This window comes from Lineus longissimus, chromosome 3 (genome assembly GCF_910592395.1).
Source record: "Lineus longissimus chromosome 3, tnLinLong1.2, whole genome shotgun sequence".
Taxonomy (NCBI): domain Eukaryota; kingdom Metazoa; phylum Nemertea; class Pilidiophora; order Heteronemertea; family Lineidae; genus Lineus; species Lineus longissimus.
Window position 1 is genome coordinate 20,522,717 of NC_088310.1, and position 16,535 is coordinate 20,539,251.

At 41.7% G+C, this 16,535-nt stretch overlaps 2 protein-coding genes, 1 long non-coding RNA gene and 1 other non-coding gene across 4 annotated transcripts; 2 read left to right on the forward strand and 2 right to left on the reverse strand.

Moving 5' to 3' along the window:
- Positions 1–123: 123 nt before the first annotated feature.
- On the reverse strand, positions 124–8,926 carry LOC135484174 (glutamate receptor-like). The gene is made up of 6 exons (XM_064765371.1): positions 8,723–8,926; positions 4,427–4,453; positions 3,861–4,055; positions 3,292–3,643; positions 2,293–3,024; positions 124–1,867 (listed from the first exon to the last, which is right to left on the reverse strand). The coding sequence occupies exons 1-6, from the start codon at positions 8,792–8,794 to the stop codon at positions 1,839–1,841; spliced, it is 1,407 nt and encodes a 468-aa protein (XP_064621441.1). The 5' UTR covers positions 8,795–8,926; the 3' UTR covers positions 124–1,838.
- Trnaa-cgc (transfer RNA alanine (anticodon CGC)) lies at positions 1,972–2,043 on the forward strand. The gene has a single exon. It is a non-coding gene; the product is annotated as a tRNA-Ala (tRNA).
- A 1,707-nt stretch (positions 8,927–10,633) lies between the features above and the next one.
- Positions 10,634–12,783, reverse strand: LOC135484177 (uncharacterized). Its single transcript, XR_010446428.1, has 2 exons — positions 12,718–12,783; positions 10,634–11,621 (listed from the first exon to the last, which is right to left on the reverse strand). It is a non-coding gene; the product is annotated as an uncharacterized LOC135484177 (long non-coding RNA).
- Positions 12,784–13,398: 615 nt separating this feature from the next.
- Positions 13,399–14,998, forward strand: LOC135484175 (molluscan insulin-related peptide 3-like). Its single transcript, XM_064765372.1, has 2 exons — positions 13,399–13,740; positions 14,345–14,998. Exons 1-2 carry the CDS (start codon positions 13,437–13,439, stop codon positions 14,638–14,640), a joined length of 600 nt encoding a protein of 199 aa, XP_064621442.1. The 5' UTR covers positions 13,399–13,436; the 3' UTR covers positions 14,641–14,998.
- The last annotated feature ends 1,537 nt before the right edge of the window (positions 14,999–16,535 follow it).

A 16,535-nucleotide genomic window follows, 5' to 3' on the forward strand; every position in this document is an offset into this window, starting at 1 on the left:
AAAATGTTTTGTTAGCTGCTCACTCTTTCAATGCAAAAGTAGCTAATATCATTCTGGGTTTGGTACGAGTCCACACTGATTGTGAGATGGCGAAACAGTATAACGACGAGGCATAACACATTTACGATTAAAAGTAGTTTATCTAACATGTCGAATACAATAAAATACACCGATAAGGCTAAATGTATCGATAAAAAGAAGAGGCAGCGCCAAAATTTAAATGTCAATGCAAGATTACAGTCAGTACAAGTACAAAAGCATGACTCCAATCGGGAGTTGAATCAGTCACTAGGTGTGTAGTGGTATCGGTAAACCAATACCTTTACCCACTTCACACCGCAGCGAGAAATAAAGGTCACTCTGTGATCCAATACGGGTTTACCGCTGCTTTGAAATTGATGCAGTCTCATTGGATGACCGTATGACTTGATCGGGTTGCAAAATCGTTTTGGCGCTGCCAATTGCAGTCCCAGTTTCCGTATACTGTATTTGATGCAATATATACATGGCATCTACTAAAGCAAGTGATAAAGTTAACATTTATATAAAATTATAAATTAGAAATGATGAATACGCCATTTGATGAATACATGGTGTTTACCTTGAGAATACGCGAAAGTGCACGCGGTTTGCGCGGCAGGGGATTGGTTGATATTTTTTTGACAGAGTTACATAGCTCTGTCAAAAAATATAATAAATAGTGTAATGTGTCCAGAAAAACAAGCTATTCATTGATTTGATTGAAAACAAGCCTTTAGAGAATGAAATATACCATACGCCTATGGCTGAAACATCGACACGTTAAACATTTAATATTGAAACGAGTCATACTTAGTATATAGTGAAGACCAATACCATATATAAAACTTTTGTAGCAACATTTTAATGACATCGGCATAATTTCCCGTCAAGGACTATTTTGTGGTTAGCTTCATCTTAGTTTGGCCATCACAAGATGCCAACGCCTCAGTTATGCTGCAAAATGTGAGCCGACTGCGATCGGAAAGCCCCCAAAACGCCGCGAACGCAAACGCCTATCTCATTGTTAGTCATCGTGATGAGGAAACAAACAATGAAGTAGGCGTTGGCATTGGTGTTATGGGGGCTTGCGAAAACACCCGAGTGTATTTCGAGCCCACCAACAACCGCTCGAGATATGCGGGACTATATGTATGAATGACAGTTTGAAAGGTCCAATTTGAAGAGAAAAAACATAGAATTCTACACTTTTGGTCTGGTGGAACGAACGACTATCCATCAAGGTGAACGCCGCCTCAGTCACGAGTTTAGATAAATCGTCCGCAAAAGCTACTTAATTAAGTGTAAAGTTCCCGTTTGTGTAAATGAAAGCTATTCCATATGCCTTTCCCCTTCCCTGTTCTGAATTGCCCACATATAATTACTGTAGGCCTGACTGTTAGAGATCCTTATCCAGCGTCGTTTCTCGTTCCAGTGAAGGAAAATACGTCCCTGCAGATGAGACATAACTCGGCACTACCAATTTGTCGTCCATCTCGACTCTTAATCGCCGAACTCAGTCGTCAAATAAAGTCAAGTCCTAATACCAGCAGCCCACGCATGCGCAGCACTCTTCGTCGAATACAAATTGATCAAGCATGGTTCTTTCATCAACTGGAGCGTACACCGTGACATTCTGAAAGGATATCTCACAGCCAAGTCTACAGTATCTGCAGCTGCCCGTTTAGGTGATGCCATCTTATGAAATTCAGTGGCACCTACTTCGTGTTTCTTTGGTACGATTATCAGGCTTTTTGACTTCTTTGATTCCCAGATGGCGCGTGAGGCATCGGCCCTGCGACAGCAAAGAAGAGGCTGGTCTAGCGATTCTCGCGAGCTTCAATTTGGGCTGAAAGGAAACAGGAAAAAAATCGACGTGATGGTCAAATTCTTTGTTGGTTGTATTTGTTGAAATTTCGGTTAGTCGCAATTTTAGAATGGGTAGATGTCAGTGGGGATGTAGCTCAGTGGTAGAGCGCTCGCTTCGCATGTGAGAAGTCCCGGGTTCAATCCCCGGCATCTCCATATTTTACTTCCGATTCACTTATTAAGATTCCGGGCGTTCTTCATCGCATACTTTTTTTGTAAAACCCTTCAAAAATCAGTGGCCAATGGGGTACTTGTTGTATTACAGGAAAGAAGAGTCCATTTATCATTTTCTTTGTCGACCATTGCTATCATTGACCCTTGCAGACTGCATGTTATTCGTCGAGTGTATGGGGATTTTCAGTCCAGAAGGATTTGCATTTCTGTCACACCTGTAGACCTAGTTACCTTTCTTCTTAAAGTCCCTGTTCTCTATTACAGCAGCGAGGACTCCAACCACGACACCAATCGCCAGAATGATAAACGGAATGGCAAAGTCTTCAAGGTCCAGGGAATACATCAGACCATCCTTGAGGTTCAATCGAATGGCACTTCTGTCATCCTGCATCCCCTCGCACTCTCCTTTAAACCATTTCTTCTCCAGCTGTACTAGCTCGCCATTTTCTTGTAAAAGCAACATGGCGTCGCTAAGGTCACGGTGATACGGCGATCCTTTGGCCGTCGCGAACGCGTAGTTCGCGATATTGAGCGGGTAGCCTACTTTTGTCAGATCGCAAGGGCTTTTGTTGACCACGAAGGTCGCCATGGCCGACTCCATGATGAAGGCATACCTTCCACCAGATGATCTAACACGAGCTATACCATCTGAAATGGTTTTCATGAACACCGTAGGCTCTGCCACGCTCATGAATTCCCACATTTTTTGCAGGGTGGGGTTCTGGGATTTCTTGAAGAAAGCCATGGTTGAGCCTTCGGCGACCGTACCGTAAGCGATGCTGGTCTGCTGGGCTAGGTCGATGTGGGAGGAGATTGGAAGTTCCATTGAGTCCGATAGGCGCCCGGATGTCATGATTTGGCCGGCAAAGTTAGCGGTGTAGGCACAGATAGTGAAGACGGCGAACAGCCACCACGAGACCATGACAATACGGGTGGCGACCGCTCGAGGAGTCACAAGGTACCCTGTGGAAGACAAAACAACTGTACGAGTGTGGCTGTTGTTTCCATGGTTTACCCTATTAAAAAGTCATGGTCTCTCCAGCAGTATATTGTATGGAAACACTGAAATATGGAGAACAACCAAAGACGCTACACCAGAATCGCAATATCTAGCACAAGGTCTGCGTCATGGGTCGACTTTTTGTCAGTAATGATGTAGATCATCGCAAATTTCATATCTACTAAAGAGAGCCACGGAAATGGCCATTGCCTCATCAACTGTCAACTCACCTTGCCATGTCAACTGACTGAATACGAGCCATAGCGTGTTTTTGAGGTTGAGCTGTGCTCCCTGTTCCTCAGACACCTTCCCCTCCGCGGCTAGATGAGGCAGCTCGTAAGGGTTGAACCTACTGATGGAATAGACCGCGATGGAAGCGAATCCAAAGGATGCTAGGATCATGATCCACACACCCGCACTCAGGGGCTGGAGAAGCAGGAGGGCGGACGACCCCGTAGGTTCGCGTATCTCTGGCTTCTTCAGCACGATGATGGGGCCGGCTGTTTGGAATGGAATAGTAAAGTCGACGTACTCCTCCCTCTCCTTGGTCACAGTTAAGGCTGCTGCTGCTATGTGCGCCTCCTGGAAGACACGTTATCAATCAGACTAGACCAAAGCAACGGTAATGAAAAGGAAATTGCTCATCACGAACTCTATGCAAGTAAAAGGCCTCCAGATTTCTGCTTGATTTTAACACATTTCCCATCATCAATGGATTCTCGAATTCTGAACTTTATCATGATGTCGAACAATGGGCTTGGCGTCCGCGTTTACGTTTCGCGGGCTTTGTTTCGCTTACCCCTGTCAAAATCTCCCCAATCATTCCGTTCCATTTTTTCTCCGATGCATTCACTATCATCCCGTATTTTTCATCTTTGACTTCCTGGAAGGTGAACTTGTACTTGTTGCTGGTCACCTCAGATACCTTCTTAAGGATGTCCACCACGAGACCTTCATATCCACGTTGAGGGCCCTTCCTGAGGTAGGGGTCATTCTTGAAAAAAAGAAATGAAACAGAATGCTCCAAGGTGTATTGATAAAAACGCAGCGCAAAAAAACATAAGAAATCTGGAGTTTGAGATGTATATTACTGCCAGTATAGTCTGTGACTGTTCAGAGCCATCATGTATCTACGCGTTATTTTGCTTTTTTCCTGCTTTCAGCATCATCGAGTAATAACTGTTGGATTCAAGGAGCCCTGGAGGTGAGTGTTTCGTTTTTGATACACCCTGATACTCATAGACGGCTAGCCGCAGCAAAAGGTTGCGGGCCAACCTCAAGATACAGCACTATATTACCAACGGATATAGAATCAATTAGCTTTAGTTTAGACTTAAGCAAACATGGTTAATGCAACATACTTACGATAATGGATGTAACTTTCAGGGTGACCTGCAATTAGAAGATATCAGAAAAAGTCTAACACTTGTCGACATGTTTCTATATAAATCTCATTTCCCTCTCAATTACCGAATTGTGAAAGACACCAAATGTTAAAAGCAGGAGAAATATTAACACGTCTTTCCCATCTTGTGACTTGTGTAGCAGGAGGTATTAGCCGGGGCATTACCCCTGGTCTTTCACAACTGGTGACTGGAGTGGTAGTAGGAATAAAGTCCCCTGTCTTTCAAAACTCATTAGATCTTGGTGAGCACCTTTTGATTTCTTTCCACAGTACTCCACACTAATTCAGTTGGCACCATCCCTTGATGAGAAAACAGCGCATCCATGGCGCTTGATAGAAGAAGAGACGCCATAGGATTTAATTTTGAGGTAATATACCTCATAAATGAGGTCTTATTTGCGGTGTTATTTCCCACACGTGTACGCACAGAAGCGATTCGGGTATTAATTATGATTTACTCCGCTGTTCTACTGTCCAATAATTAGATAATACATTATCAAGCGTGCATTCGGACACTCTTAGAGGAAGTTGTGCTATTTCCCAAAGGACACAACTTATTCGTGCTAACCGAATCTCATCGATACTTCCTTCTGTAATGTCGCAGAAGGAATGGCTAGGATAGGTAGCGTTGACTATAATACCGGTGTAATAGGAAAGTCTAATCCCTAGAAAAAATGTCCTTAAGAAACACTTAATAGATTCTGCTGAGATTGTTAATAAGATATCAAGAAGTGATTACCACAGGTGATTGTTTTGCTTCACATATTTTTCAGGGTAGCACAAAAGGTAGATTCAGAATGTCATCTTGATGACGACCCTTGGTTTTTTAGATGGAATGTACACAATGGTGGTATTATTTTGGTTGTGGGCATCCTGAGATCAGGCTTTTTACTCCTAGTAGGCAAGTACGTCATATCAACAGACGGAGTAAATTTAAAAGCACCAGGATGGGTTGTATGTCGCTGTTCGCCATCAATTTTTTAAATGATAGCTTCCATTTGATATAGCCCGTTTAAAAGGCTCCGATCCCCTGTAAATCTCCCGTGGAGGTGCCATATGCCAGCACTGTTCCCTGGCACTACACTTGTGCTATCAGTTGATCATTTCGTCTGCCATTTTCATCCTTCTGTTTCTAGAGCCTGTTGGTTCACCTGCAACAGGTGTTTGGATTATGTACTACATTGTATATTACTTGTATTGTTAGAAACAGTAAAGCCCACACCCACATCGTACAAACGATAGAGTTATTACAGTGCATGTTTACCTTATCTTTGGCTTTTTATTGCACTGAATGATCTGGAGGCAACGCCCGAAAACAATCATCATGCAAAAACAATTGTCGAAAACAGTGGAAATATTTACTTTGTTTGTTGTTGAGCGGGTCTACAAAAATCGAAGGAAAGTGGAAAGCTTTCGTTGGTCTTGTTGTAACAGATTGGCGAACATAGGCCTATACCCCGTTTCCCCGCCCCGCTTCGCCAAACAAGATCTGCTTAGCAACCTGAGGAAAACGATGAAGATAACTAAAGGTATGTCGACGATTACTCCGAGTTTGATTTCATCTGGTTTGTTTCTAAGCTTTTTCTCAAAGTGCTCCTACTTCTAGCGAGACATTTTAAGTATACCTCCGCATCAACATCATTTCAGATTGTATCGATATCAGAAAGACGGGCGGCCTGTTCACTCGCTTAAGATGAAATTATGGCTTTTCTGGTTTCTAGCGAAGAGGAAAACAGGTATATCTAATCGAAGGTACACGGGCAACTACATGCATGCTTCTAACCTTAGAGTACTCTAAGTGCTAACATACTTATTGCCACTTTGTACCACAAACACTAATAACCTCTTTCAGTGTTCTGAAGTAAGTTAAATATGTCAAATATGGAAAAGCAGTTCGAATGTAAATGCGGCATCGGGACGAAGCCCATGTAAGTTGAAAGTGAAATTTTGCAAGGTTATTTCATAGTTACGTGTACCACATGATAGATATAGGCATTTTATTTGGTTAAGTGAATCTACACTTCGCAATTAAAATCCATCCCAGGGTTCTACCACACTCCGAAAAGCAAGTCATAATCAAAGTCTTATTTTTAAAAATGTAAAGTAATTATCAACTAAAGTGGTTTCCAGTCGCTGCGAATAATTTCCTTCATACGTCACTTTGCCAATAAAATCCTGTGATCATTATCATGTATTATGCATCAGGTTTTGTGCTGAAAAACTGCATCAGCATTGGCTTCATGATGAAACAACGGGACAGAAAATACGCTGTGGTTTTAAACTCCCCAGCATGCGCCCAGTCTCATTTTCGGGTTGGAAGGGAGACCAGTGGCATAGTGGTCAGAGCGCCGGGCTAGACAAAACTTCTCAGAAGTGCACTCTTCTACGTACGTTACAAAACCAATCGATGGTACTTCTCTGCAACTCCTTCTTCAAACAAATCTTTTTTCTTACAATCTCTCAATAAAATTTTCCCTGGGAGAATCTGAAGGTCACATCACAGCTGAGCTTTCCATGTTTTCTCTAATTACTCCAACAATAATGTATAATTAGCCATGGGAAATTTTCTAATTACAGAAATGTTCTTTTAGCTAACGGGAGATGAGTGAGCCAGCGTTGAATCAGTTGATGAGAATGACTATATTAGGTTCGACCCAGGGGAGAACTGTATACGGAGCAATCCGGCAGTGAGACGACGGGAGAGTCACAGCCACCAACAGTGAGAATGCAGCATGCAGTACTGGTAACGCACGCGCACACGCTTTGAAGAGGTTGCAGAACCCGATTACTTTTAGGTACTTGGCTGCAGTATTTTAAGTGTACTAGAAACATTCCCACGCTGATGCTGTCTTTTCTCAACTGCAGAAGCGATTCTTACTTATCTGAAATCTATTCTCCCAAGGTGATAAATTTCATGCCAAAGAACATACATCTGAATATATCACTATCTCTATACATTTCCTGAGAGAAAGTTATTTTCTAACTTGAAACATTAGCACTTTAACAATACATGATCGTACTATGACTGTGAACGAAAACCTGCATTACTAGGGCAGAAACTGTGAAGGTAAACGTAGGGGAATCACCTACGATGCCTTTAGATTTCACTAAAATGGGAAGAGCCTCTTCGCAGTCGCAACATTTTATTTTTTTTGCAATGCACTTTAGAAAAACAGCTAACGTTAGTTATATTGGTTTGGATTGGGTTACTTTTTGTTTATGTACTTAGTTAACACCAGAATATCGCCTGAAAATAGACTTAGTTCCAGTCTCCACGCAAGTATAACTTCAGTACTGTTCACTCTCTCTGACTTTATGGTATCTGCCCACTGAGAACGAATCATGAAATTACGGCGGTTATCGACGCTAAGGTATCCTAGCAAGGGATTTGTATGGTTGATCTCGGCGTTGAGGTAGTGATCGCGCTGAACTTGGACTACAACCCGTGCTCAAGAAGCCTACTATCAATAGTAAGATGAAAAAACTGTTGTGGGCATGTTGCACCTGTAAATACTTCGTGATAATGTGAACTGGCTCATTCATTACCATGCTTACTGCAAAGCTTTAGGATGATTTAGCTCTGTTCAACTAACTTCCTCGACCATTTAAATCTAATAAAGAGAAAAACGTTCAGTAATACGCGGGCAAGGAAAATCTTAAGAAATTCAATTTGACGCCGGGGGGGGGGGGTAGTGGCTATACAGTTATTTGGCGCCATATAGAATTTGAGATATCCAGAATGGTTCGGCGGTGTCTTTTACGAGTGAAGACCCTATGGGTTATCTGGTTGTTGCATTGTGTCACAGTGATAAAATGAAGGTCTGCATCATCGCTGCTCGACCAAGTTACTCAGACTCATTAAACTGAACTATGATTTAGAGGCCTCTTTAGTATCTTAACATATTAATGGATTAACATGTATGACAACACCTACATTAACATTGGCAAACGGGATACTAGTATGCAGGGTAATCATTAAAAAATCCACACTCCGTTCCCTGAAGAAGGCCTAACTTCAAGGTCCAATCTAGCTGGTAATTTTGTGACTTTTCACATCATGGTATACGAGAAACTCCTTTTATAAGTGAAAATCCGCGCAACTTTTCCAATCAAAGATATTCGCAGTATAAACTGTAGAAGAACAGAATGTTCCCAAAAGATCTCTATTACAAAGATCCTTAGCACAAGGTGCTAAGGTGCTCGGAAACTGTAGTTTCGCTAAGGTCGAAATAACAACTGGTTTTCGAAGTACGTACCTCTGCATGTCCAACAGACATCACTCCAAGAATTAGAAAAGTGGAAAACAGTGACAACCTAGAGAAATCCATAATAACAACTGTAATCCACTTCTGGAGAATGTGCTAACAAGACTGAAGATGACTGAAGCTTGCTTGCTAGCAGGTGGTGCAAGCAAAGGTCATGGGCTATGAGCTGCTCAGAGTTGGTGGAATAGTCTGCGATCCCGCTGGATGTGTGGTCGCGCCTTCAACGTAAGGAACGTCACGTTTCACTTGATAGACGTTACTACTGGGTCACATGTAATCTATCAGATGCATTATGATAAGCAGTGAATGGAGAGAGTTAATATCATGAATTATCTTGCTGAATTTAAACCTTTTCGTAAAAGTTAGTAGACTGGCTTTTAAAAGTTAGTAGACTGGCCTTCAACGTGAGAATTGTATATTGTTCTTGCTAACAGGTTAACGATGTAGCAGTATGTATTATGAACGAGGCAAGACTACATGTAGATATCATTTTATCACCCGTTGCTCATCAAAAATGCCGTTCAAGAATCAAGTTGCTTTTACTTTTGTATGTTGTCCAAGAAAACAAGGTAGGATTGAGGAATTTTTCCGGAACGTCGGACTGCACACCAACACCAGTTTTTATGATCCTACATTGTAGGAGGTCGCTGACCTGGAGTGATTGTACATGTGTATCGAATTTCATTATCATTGGTTTCACTTGTTGTTTTCCTACTTGAGGAATGGCATTTCACTGACCTGTAAATTCACTTCGCTTCGAATGCCATGTCAAAAAGTAGTGCGTCTAGATTTTCATTCAAGATCTAAATCTCTTCCTTTTGCACAAATCAATCAGCCTATCAGCCATGCTTTCCTCGCGTTTCCGCATTCCAAAGTTTTTTGACAACTCACTGATGCAGCTCTGAATAATGTAAAACGTGATTCGGGGTATTGGATTTAAACCATGGTGGGAACCTCATTCATAAGCTCAAGTTGGAACCTTCTTCAGTAGTTTACCGCTGAAGGGCCCGGACTCGCTCTGGGTTAACATGAAGATGAATGATATATATATTTACTTGTAGCTGCACAAGTGAAACATTGTTTTTAACACTCCGAACTGCCACAACATACCTGCATACCTGCGCTGCCAAAGACATAAAAATGAGGTATGATATTACGTCCTATCTCACCAAGGAAAAAGATGATAAAGTGTTCAAAATACCATTCGGTGCCTGGCAGTTCACCATTGCATCTAGAAGCTATCTCCTTTAGATGCGAATATCGTCAGGGTGTACATGTATTATGAATTGGAGTATTAACTGTTTTCTTAAGCGTCGAAAAGTATTCTAGCGCCAAAATTTGGTTACCCTTCAATATATTCTTGTGACGTTATTTGACTGATAGTTCGATTCGTACTTGGCGAAATCAACATTTCGCACTTACTTTGGTATTTAAACGACGTGCCAATTGCGGATGTGTGATCTGCTGGCTTGGCTGTGTGACCGTTTGTGAAGATGAAGATCTTCGCATGATCTCTTAAACCGTGATGGGGTGTTGGATCCCGCACTTACTTTTGGGATGTGTTTTTTTATATGTAGTTTTAGCAGCGCTAGAAACCTACGAAGTACAGTATGTGTTACGGGTCACTGTCATGACCAAACGGGTGCTAGGGAAATCGTCACATGCGTAAAAACAGTATATAGTCATATGTCCTTTGAACGCTGACAAACGACGCTCGGTTGAAAGACTTTAATTCTTTACACCCAGTGTATATTTAATGTTATTACCTTACGAGAAAATGGATTCATTTTTCAACTGGGTTCACATTGTGAGAGATTTTTTTTTAAATGATAAGACAATCAACCAACCTCGGATGATATAATGATATTGATATAGCCTAATGATATACTAAGAGCATAGAAAATGGCTTAATCCCTTCTTTCAGCACAACACTACAAGGTCACCAACCAAGGATCAAAGGTTCGCGTATACGGTAATTCTCCAAGGGACACTTTTCTTTCTACATAACAAATGGATTTGGTAATTATGGCCAGGTATGTCGTTGCTGAGAGTGGAAAACCTCGTTAAGAGAGCAGTAATGCTTTAGAAGTTCCTTTTGATGTAATTAGATAGAAGTTGTGAGGGTCATTTTACACTAACTAATTTTTTGTAGAAATTGTTGCAGAAAAATGCCAAATGTTAAATGCGTCCGTGTACACAATATCTCATGACAGTGAAATGTAACCTTCTTGTGAAAAGATGGTAAACATTCACTTTGGCAGTAGGTCATCATAGACCATTTTCTGGTTGATTGCCAAAGTTTATATGAATGCCAAAGTTTAGGAATGCCAAAGTTTCATCACAGCTGAATCAATGTCGGACTAAAAGTGCGGTGATAAAATAGATACGAAACAACGTTTCCAATATAATCTTGGCCTACTTGTACAACAAGCTGATAAATTTCAGTGATTCACCTTTTTAGAATGTTCAGGAGCTGTTTCGCTTTCTATACATACAAGTTAACATCATAACACAATGAAGAACTTGTTGTTACAAAGTCTGTTTCGATGAACGTCAAAATGCCATGGTTAATTGCCGCGCATTTCGTACTGTCAGTCGATGATTAAGGCAGGTAAACAAGCAACACCAGGAAGCAACTGGTGTAGTTAAAGAATGATGTTCTAGGAATCCTCTGTTGACCTTTATACCAAAACACTGTTCTGATTGATAAAAATTTCATTTGTAGCTAAACATGTTGTCGTTATAGGCAGGTTTCGCTACTTTATTATAACCCAGCCGTCTCGTTTGCGTAAACTCCAGGAGCCTTCCTTTAGGATGAGGATAGGAAATCAGGCGAACGATGGCAACCCATTCTTCATACACACCTCTTCGTTCCACCATCTGTCAGTATCTACAAAAAAAATGTACCTTAGCTAGGTTTCACTGGAGAGACAAATCCGGGATGATCTACTGGTGAAGGTGAATTTTTGCATGAAACCTTTCCCGGGAGTATAGGTCGGGAAAGGTATCATTTACACGGGTCAATTGTCCTCAGTCAGTCGAGTAATCGGACAACGGCCCTTTCTTCTTAGTCCGGCCACAAAAACCGATACAACATAGTATTCTCAAGGCGGATGTTCCGCAAATTCCCCGAAACGTCCACATGAACGCCTATCCCATTGTTCTATTCGTTTTCACGAGGTCAAACAATAGGCTAGGCGTTCATGTTGGCGTTTAAGGGGATTCGCGGAAACTACCTCATGGTTGAGAGGCAATTACCAGCTGCAATTGGAACCAGCAGCCGGCCAATATGAGGTTGGCAGACAATATCATTTCGTTCAAGCGGTCGCTAAAGACATGGCTGTTTGAGAGACATTTTGAGAACATGTTTAAACTCATTTATTTTTCGCAGTTATCATGCGTTTAAATTGGTATCACCCTTTCATAAAGCGATTTTGCTGCTGTCCTTCAATCTGGCCCGCTAATGTGACACACGCGCCTAAAGGACCTTGACCAACTTTTGAGAGTATTTCAAGATTTGGCAAGACCTGGTGACTCAAAATCATTGGGTTATCCTATGAAATGGCTCATGGGCGATGTGCTCAGCTGATAAGCTGATAACGACGTCGATAGTATTGTGTGTGTTATTACGTTATTTGCCCCTGATGCTGCTGCAGCGATCATGATGTAAACGCTCCTAAACATATGAGGGTATAGGTCTAATAGGCATTTTTAGGAAGTTTTCGCAAAAGCAACGCTTATCCCATTGTTCGTCTTCCTGATTACGATTATGAGATCATAATATATAGGCGTTGGCTTTGCGAAAACTCCCTTGTAATGTGATACCAGATTAGTGCCCAGGCAGGCATGCCAGACAAGATCGCATATTGTGAAAAAAATTGTTTCGACTACTGTTTGCAAACATGTGATCTAGTCATTGAGATAACAAATAAATCACAGTGCAGGTACGAGGTGCAATCCCCAAACACTAGAAATATCCACGTTACCTCATTGCATTGTTGATATTATTCTCAGTGGTGCGATATTACACGTGAATATTCTCAATGTTCGTCAATCGTCCAAAGGCCTTATCTTGTTAACGTGTGCCCTATTATAAGACACAGCTTGCCTGCCCGATAAGCCCAGTCTGTTGATTTTCCGTCAGGTTAGCACAGACCCCGGCCCAATCGGAATAACTTACTTAGGATTTTCTCAATCCTCGTTCATTAGAAGAACAATTCCGGAGTTAGGATCCTTGTAAGTATCTTGCGCGTCCGTGTGGCATCTAGAGCCGACGGCCTATCACCACATAAGCGATTTACGTGGCGTAAAATAAGTAAGTGATGCGCGGCGTGAACGTTTATGTGGATATTTACGAAACATTCGATCGAACTAAATGAAATTTGAATCCCATTCAGTTATGGGTTGCAATACGTCACAACCAATTTCAAAAGGCTTTTGTTGGTTTCGCAATAGCGATATTGTCCAGCCTAAAACTTGGACTAAAAACAGTAACGTACGCCTTAACCTGATAAAGCTTTGTTCTAGAAACAAAACATGTTGTTTTGACCTAAGATATGGATCAAACATCCTGGGAATGTCAGACGTTCGAGTTTAGTTTTAGGACAACAACAATAATAGTGAGATTTGGGACACTTTGATCAGCTATCTTATATAAACAGATTGACGATCACCTCTGATTCTAAATATTGTTTCGGTCATCTTCATGGTACTTCGTCATTTTACGGTTGACAATCGGCGGCCAATTTTACTCGCAAGATATTATTCGTATTTCAAGTTATTTTCGATAGCAAATTTCAGAGCAACGATGACCCAATCAATTCCTATCCTCCTGACATCGCTGCTGCTGCTCATAGACCAACTCACTTCCACCCAGGCGAGCGGACACACGAAGACATGTACGCAAGAGGATATCCTGCGGGGACCAGCGCGCGGAGCATTGTGTGGACCACACCTTGCCAACATCTTGAGCGTAATTTGCCCAAATGGATACCATACCTTTAAAACAGGTCAGTGTGTTACTTTCCTCTTAAATATTGGCACTCATTTTTGATAAAATCGTAGTGCGCCTTGAGAAATTAATCTTAAAATCTTTTCCCACATTTTTTGGGGAGCGCTAAAACGCTTATTGACACGTTTATTTCTGTTTTTCCTTGTTGAAAGGTCATGTCTAAGGCTTTATTTTATGGAAACCCGGAAATGTCGGGGACAACCAGAAACGTTACACCGCCCGCGGTCCTGAAAACCCAGTTGTTGTCATGCTAGGCCACTTTTCCACGCATGACAAGCAAGGTTGTTTTTCTGACGAAAATTAATCCCATCTTTAGCGAGGCGTTGTTCTTTGGCTTGAGGCGTTAATCTGATATGGCACATAACATTCTGACCAAATGTTTCATTTTTTGTGGCAAATCACCATACATCAAAGTGCCGTTTTTTCGTGAAATGGATTAGGAACAATTTTGTTTTGCCAATAAGCTGAAGACAAGGACACTTTGAGACATTTTTATCAAATTCAACACATACAGTTGAAAGTAAATAAAACTACTCAAAAGACCTTGAAACACAAATATTCAACATACATTGTATGCGTTTCTTCCACCTGTCAATTTACAGATACGGAGTTCACGACAAGACACTACGTCCCCTTCATCTCGGTTCATAGGGCGAAATCGTCCGTGAGGAGCAAGAAATGGGACTCCAGCTGGACAGGAATCGTTTGCGAATGCTGCTACAACCGATGCTTCTTCGGACAACTTCTAGAATACTGCCACACTTCCAACAGAATTCCGTCATATACGAAATCTTCAGACTCTTCCAATTCTGCGAGATCGCAGGGTAGCAAATGGCTGGCACTGGGGAAGCGAATCTTGCACACCTTCAGCAGAGATTCTCGCCCCAGCACGAAATGAACCTAGAACGACTGAGGACAACCTCACTAACCAAAATCCTTATTTTTAACAAGACTGGATACCCTGTCAAAAAATTTGCTTTTATCTTTAAGGGTAGCTTCCTTGACATTGTCCAATCCTATTGTTACCTTGGTATTGTCTGTTTAGTTTAAGCCCGCTTGTAAAAGACTGTGTGACCTGCTGTAGGCTCTCAAGGCCATATTTAAAATAAGACGGTTCGATCTTAGAAACACTATTCCTACTTTACTCAAACTATTCAACAGCTTGATTGTGCCCATAATATTGTATTGAAAGTGTTCACAGAAGGCGGGAATTTGAGAAAAATCCTTTTCCGTCAGGAATAGATACTAAATTTGAACAGATTAGAAAAGTTTTTTTTCTTACCTAATTAAAATACTTGTAATAGGTAAGACGTAGTTGATATCTCTTATACTCCTTTGAAAGCTCCTGCCTATAGTCTCCCTTTAAAGTCTGGCGGATGCCAGCGTTAGCCAAGGAGTATAAGGAATGGTATCCAAATGATAGGAGACTGGATTGTGACTATGTCCTCAAGTTGTGACAATGCCGTTACCACTCATAACCCCACATCCTAAGGAATCGCTCCTCCGACCCTGCACTCAAATGCTCTGATTGGGGGACTTGTTTTTTCGCTTTTTTTCGGCCAATGCGGAGGAAATGTTAGAAATGCCTCAGGTGTTTGTTACACTCCGAACGCAGTGGACCGGCTTCGCGCTGTCGCCCGGAGGACGATCAGGATGATGAAATGGACAGCATAGGAGTCTAGGCCGGATATGTCTTGTTTCCTCAGGAATATGTTTCTATTGTTGACTTATGGAGAAGAACTGGGCGGGCTCGGAGAGAATTAATCAAGAACGAGCGCCATTCGTAGCAAACACAGTAAATTTTTTGAATGATCAAGTCTTCGACCTGTCATGAAAGACATTGTCACAACCAACTATTCGTCCCGCTATTCATAGATGAATGACGATGAAAGACGCTCTCAATTTGGAATATCCTGAATTCGGAAAGGTGACAGAGAAAATCACCAGGGAAAGAAATTTGATTTGGTGTCTAAGCAATGAGTAATACACAGGATTTATTAAAATTGCCGCCAAAAAATTGCTCCGCCTGGTCGCCTCATCCGCCTGATAATAATGACGTAATCACACTATCGTCTGACCCCGGCGTGGCGGCATTTATGTTTCGAAACTTCTCCGTTTAATTCTCTGATTTCACCTCTATTTCTTGCCTAAAGACATCTTTTGGATGGTAAGTTCAAAGATTAGGTATCTTAGCTCATCTGTATTCCGATATTTTTGCGTTTCTTGCGTTATCGGGGCAATTATAAAGGGATTTTGTGCGGTTGGCAAAAAATTTGATGGCGGCGTTCCGGCCGCACGTGCGCGGCGATTTTTTTCATAAAAAAACATTCGATTCTGTGTTCTATGATACTCACCAAAGTGCCGGAGCCAGGTATTCTTGTTCTGTGTGTAATTCTGCATCTGGTAAACTGAATAACGTGGAGATTTTTACCATTTTTTATGGTGAAAATCATGTTGAAACTGACCAGTCCATTGCGGTTTCGGAGTCCATTTTGCATGCACTGCATCCCCGTGTTTGCTGTGTGCATGAACAACATGCATTGCCTGTGTGGATTTGTGACATTTGATTTTTATGGGAACAGGGCCTAGCAGGGGAGAATGGGAAAAATGAACAGATTTTAGCGGTTAGGGGACTGCAGACGCTACAGAAAGCGTTTTTTTCTCTTCAGGTTTGAGGTAAAATTAAATAAAAAGCTGACCCTGAGTTTCCAGCATGGATGGGGTAATAGGTTATAGGTAGGCCTAGGCCTAAAGCCAGGGAAATAGACAACCTGCAAAAATGAATTGTGGCCA